The sequence below is a fragment of the Phoenix dactylifera genome, unplaced genomic scaffold, assembly GCF_009389715.1.
Source record: "Phoenix dactylifera cultivar Barhee BC4 unplaced genomic scaffold, palm_55x_up_171113_PBpolish2nd_filt_p 000568F, whole genome shotgun sequence".
Taxonomy (NCBI): Eukaryota; Viridiplantae; Streptophyta; class Magnoliopsida; order Arecales; family Arecaceae; genus Phoenix; species Phoenix dactylifera.
Genome location: NW_024067972.1, coordinates 25,526 through 30,391, shown reverse-complemented (window position 1 = coordinate 30,391; position 4,866 = coordinate 25,526). Strand labels below are relative to the sequence as shown.

Below are 4,866 nucleotides of genomic sequence, written 5' to 3'. Positions count from 1 at the left end.
CCATTCCCGTCACCACCTGGTGTGCACACACTCTCTCTCTCTCTCAGTCACTTTAACACGTACTGCAAGACCTACCACCCCCCTTTCTTTATTTCTTTACTTCATTAATATCTCTCTCTCTCTCTCTCTCTCCCCTCTTTTGTTGCCTCTTTTTCTACTTCGAGGAAGAAACGAACGAGTGAGGACAAACAAGGCAAGTGCATAACCTAAATTTAATTTATTTATAAAACAAATTAAAATTTTAATTTAAATTTATTAAATAGATATTTTAATCTGATTTATGTAACTTAGTTATTAAATGATCGAGTCAAGTTAAATAAAATTTTAATAAATTATATTTTAAACAGTTTTGAATGTATTAAATGAATCTAATTAGAACCCAATTTAATTATTGAACAAATCAGAATAGATTAAATAAATTTAAAATTTAAAATTAAATATAAATTATTTAATAAATAAATTAAATTTTGTAATTTAAATTTATTTATGTTATTTTTTTGCTGTTTCTTTTATTTTACTTTGAAGAGGAAAAAACAAGTGAAAACAAACAAGGCAGTCCTCGATGTACTACTCGAAGGGGCGCAATTGAAGATCGGGTGGCATGATATATAAATTGAATCAGATGTTAATTATATTAAAATTTTGTTAACCCAAATCTAATTTATTTCTTAAGCGGATTAAAATTAAAATTTTAAATTTATTTAATAGATAATCTAATCTGATTTACATTATTTATTTATTAAACATATCGAGTCAAGTTAAATAAATTTTTGAAAAATTATATAGATTTAAATAAATTAAGCAGATTAGATTAAATATATTTTAAAGGGATTAAACAGCTGAATCTAATTATGGCCCAATTTAATTATTAAATGATTCAAAATTGATTAAATATATTTAAAATTTAAAATTGAAACTAACTTATTTAATAAATAGATCAAAAATAGATCGATCCATTTATAATCTAAATTTATTTATGTTGAATTTAAATATACTTAAAACAGATCATTTACGTATCAGATCATAAATTGCCATCCTATTCTGCTCGTCGGCCAGCTACATTATTATATTGTAGTATTATTTACTTTATTTAACGTCACGGGTGAGGTACAGAAGGGGCAGGGTTCTCTTTTTTATCTTAGCTCAGCAACGCCAAGAGTGAGAGCCAGGGAGATGGAAACCATGTTACTTCTCCGCTTGTCGGCTCTGCTGCTGCTGCTGCCGGCGGCATTGCCGTCGGAGGCCGCGACGCTGGCGCTGTACAACCGGTGCCGGGAGACGGTGTGGCCTGGCATCCAGCCGAGCGCCGGGAAGCCCATACTCGCCCGCGGCGGCTTCCGCCTGCTTCCCAACCAGGCTTACTCCATCCGCCTGCCCCCTGGCTGGTCCGGCCGCGTCTGGGGCCGCCAGGGGTGCACCTTCGACCCCGCCACCAGCCGCGGCCGCTGCGCCACCGGCGACTGCGGCGGGAACCTCTTCTGCGCCGGTCTCGGCGGTTCTACCCCGGCCACCCTCGTGGAGATCACCCTCGGCCAGGGCCAGACTCAGGACTTCTACGACGTGAGCCTCGTGGACGGCTACAACCTCGGCATCTCCATGACGCCGTTCCGAGGAAAGGCATCCGTCGGCGGCGTTGGCGGGGGGGCGCGGTGCGCGGCTGCGGGGTGCGTGAGCGATCTGAACGCGGTGTGCCCGGCGGGGCTGGCGGTGAGAGACGGGGGGCGAGGTGGGGGGAGGGTGGTGGGGTGCAAGAGCGCGTGCTCGGCGTTTGGGTCGCCGAGGTACTGCTGCACGGGGAGCTACGGGGGGCCGCAGCAGTGCAAGCCCACGTCCTACTCGCGGCTGTTCAAGACCGCATGCCCCCGGGCTTACTCCTACGCCTACGACGATGCCACAAGCATCCTCACCTGCTCCCCGGGCGCCAGCTACCTCGTCACCTTCTGCCCCCACCACTGATTCATTTCAACATCAAGCCATCACCAAACATGGCTGCTTGCTGCTGCTGTCATGATGCATTGCCTCATCTTACTACTTCATACATACATATATATATATATATATGTAGTGGTACTGCTAGGAGCTACTAGGAATAGTTTGTACTACTTCTCATGGATCTTATGACATCTAGTCTTGTCTCCTTGTTAGTTTACTTCTATATATGTTATCACCTGATGCTTCTATCTCATGTTTGGATTTGTATTTCAGTTAGTGTGTTGGAAGTTAAGTGAAGGACTTTGGCATGGTTGATGGAAATTAATTGATGAAATGGCTTCACTCAGAGGAGAAGGGCAGAAATAACAACAATGAGTTTGTTGCCTATGAAATCTAAGAAATTTTCGGAACCAAGGAGAAATATTTTAAAGAGGATTTATGAATTATTACTTGGTTTCTTGTCGGATTTTTTCTTACTATGTGATGTCTGAAGAATGTGGAAATGAATCAAAGGGGGGAATGGTAGGGAGATGGGGAATATGCAAGCCTTTTTTATTGCGTCTATGCAAAATATGAGATTTGTTCAAGCATCATTTTCTATCATATGGATCTAAGGCAGTTTCTTCAGAATGTGATTAAAGAATATGGCTATGTTTGTTTTTTTTTCTTTATTTCAGAGAGAGATCCTCTGCTGTCTCTTGGTAGTTTTTTTTTTTTTTTTTGGAAAAACAAAAAATTATTCTTTGATGATTAGAATAATGTTTTGGCGTTGCTTCCATCACTAGTAACATCAAGATTTCCATATAAACGAGAGATTTTTTGATAAAGAAGACATCTAAGCTTTAGGTTATTTCATATTATTCTTCTCCAAAAAATGAAAGGCTTTGATAGTCTGGTAACAGGGAAAGAAATTGCAAACTATAGATCTCGGTGGAACAGAGTTGTTTTCCAAGAGAGCCAGAGTCTCCATTCAATGTTTTGCATAATATGCTCAAATTCTTGCTTGCTTCTAATGCTTATTATGGTCCCTAACAGTATTTTAGGACAAATTAGAAGCAAGAAAAATTCAACAGGATTTTCCCTTCAATGTCAAGGGGATTCCAACAAGGATTTCATTAGAAAGAAAAGATTGTCCTCAACAATTTAAGGACAAGTTACACCAAACAAAAACTTGGATAATATTAGTGGTCAATTGAGGGTATATATGGAGATTTGTCTACTCCTAGAAACCCTAATGGTGGATTTGGGTGGCTATAAACTTAAAATTTCAATAAATAAATGACAGTGAGCTCTAACTTGTATCAGCTTTAAGAAATTTTAAACATCCAAATCAGGCTCACACCTCTCTGCTCAGCAACCAGAAATTCTGAATTCAAATCTTGGATGGTCCATTTCCAAATATTTGAGACTGGATAATCACAGTTTAGGTGGAAGTCCCTCATTTTATCTTAGAAAAACATGCTAAAACTTCTTGTTTATTCCTCTAGCTTCAGCTTTACTTCAATTCATAACATTATAATATCTCAGCTTCATATGGCTTCAAGTTTGAAGCTATTAGCTTCACTATTTAAGACACAGCTTAAAGCTCTGATTCCAGCAAAAAATGAAGGGCCATACTCTTCAACATAAGAGAAAAGCTTTGCTCCCAAGTAGAAAGCTCTAACGAAACCACAATCTCAAGTGAATAAGAAGAGGTTTAACCTCTCCAATTTAGCAAAAAAGGATGGTGGGGATAATGTTAGAGATGGATGTAAAGCTCAGTAAATACTTGCATGCACATACACATGCATGCATAATAAAACTGGTTGCGGAATTGGGTGTGGTTTAGTCTACAGCTGATGCTACCAACAAGGTTTTGGCTTTGATTTTAAGAACCAAACCCAACCCAACAGCATATTAGGTCTAATTTTCGACCCAGATCCTAGATTTCAGGTCAATTACAGGGCAGACTCTGAGAGGAGCAAACCCTCAGGCAGTTGTGATTGGATGTTATGCCAATCCTTCTAACAAGATGACCATGAAATAATGGTCATTACTTAAATTTCCCATCATGCATCATATCCTCTGCATTATGAAGGGCCTCTGAATCTGATGAAGTAGTTGTTTTGTAGCTACAAAGACCATTATTCTGCTCTCTGCTCATTCTCAAGGTGGATTTAGCACTTTTTTTTGCAGAAGATTTGGCCTCATGATCAAGTCCTTCCAGCAGACCAAGGAGGTGGATGTATGTGCTCAGACACCATGGAAGGTATCCAAGATGTTCCATATGCACACTGTTATGTTGTCATAGGTGTGGTGGATGCATTCCATTGCTCCAACAGAAGACAAGCAGCTTCATTTATTAAAAATATGGCACTGGAACTGAAATCAATACAGGGGGGGAAATTAATGAGGAAAAAAAAAACAGTTATATAGACAAACATACATCATCATACGATGATGGATAGCTGCAATCATCGTGCACCACCGGCATCAGAGATCCAGGCTATAGGCCAAATGACACCAAGCTGATAACATCCTCAATTTAATTCCCTTTGGGAAAGATAAAATCTTCTACCACACCAAATTATTCTAGCTTGTGCAGCAACAGTTGGATCCTGTGTTGTTGAAAATAGTCATATGTGAGAGTGAGGGAATATTTGCGCGCGCGAGAGAGAGAGATATTTGGAGTTCTTCTCTAGTGAATGGAAGCCAGCCATTCCTAAGATGTTTCACGCACTCAAAAAATGCCATGGTCTTATCAGTTCTATTGACAGTAATCCTGCTTCCACGTTCTTCACTGCGTTAACTCAGAACGAGCACAAAGATCATGATCTTAACAGTTCTATTGAAAATGATCTTGTTTGCACATCCTTCACTGAATTAATTTAAGAAGAGAATTTGTTGATCTACGAGCACAGTACTTCCCTAGAGTAGTCTTGAAAGTACTGCTTA

The 4,866-nt window shown here is 39.5% G+C and overlaps 1 protein-coding gene across 1 annotated transcript; it reads left to right on the top strand.

The window, feature by feature from the left end:
• Window positions 1-1,115: 1,115 nt before the first annotated feature.
• LOC103719925 (thaumatin-like protein) lies at window positions 1,116-2,378 on the top strand. Its single transcript, XM_008809408.3, has one exon. The coding sequence runs from the start codon at window positions 1,174-1,176 to the stop codon at window positions 1,954-1,956; it is 783 nt and encodes a 260-aa protein (XP_008807630.2). The 5' UTR covers window positions 1,116-1,173; the 3' UTR covers window positions 1,957-2,378.
• The last annotated feature ends 2,488 nt before the right edge of the window (window positions 2,379-4,866 follow it).

Bases quoted from the DNA above. Each gene is read 5' to 3' on its own strand.
- LOC103719925 (XM_008809408.3), top strand. From the start codon at position 1,174: ATGGAAACCATGTTACTTCTCCGCTTGTCGGCTCTGCTGCTGCTGCTG.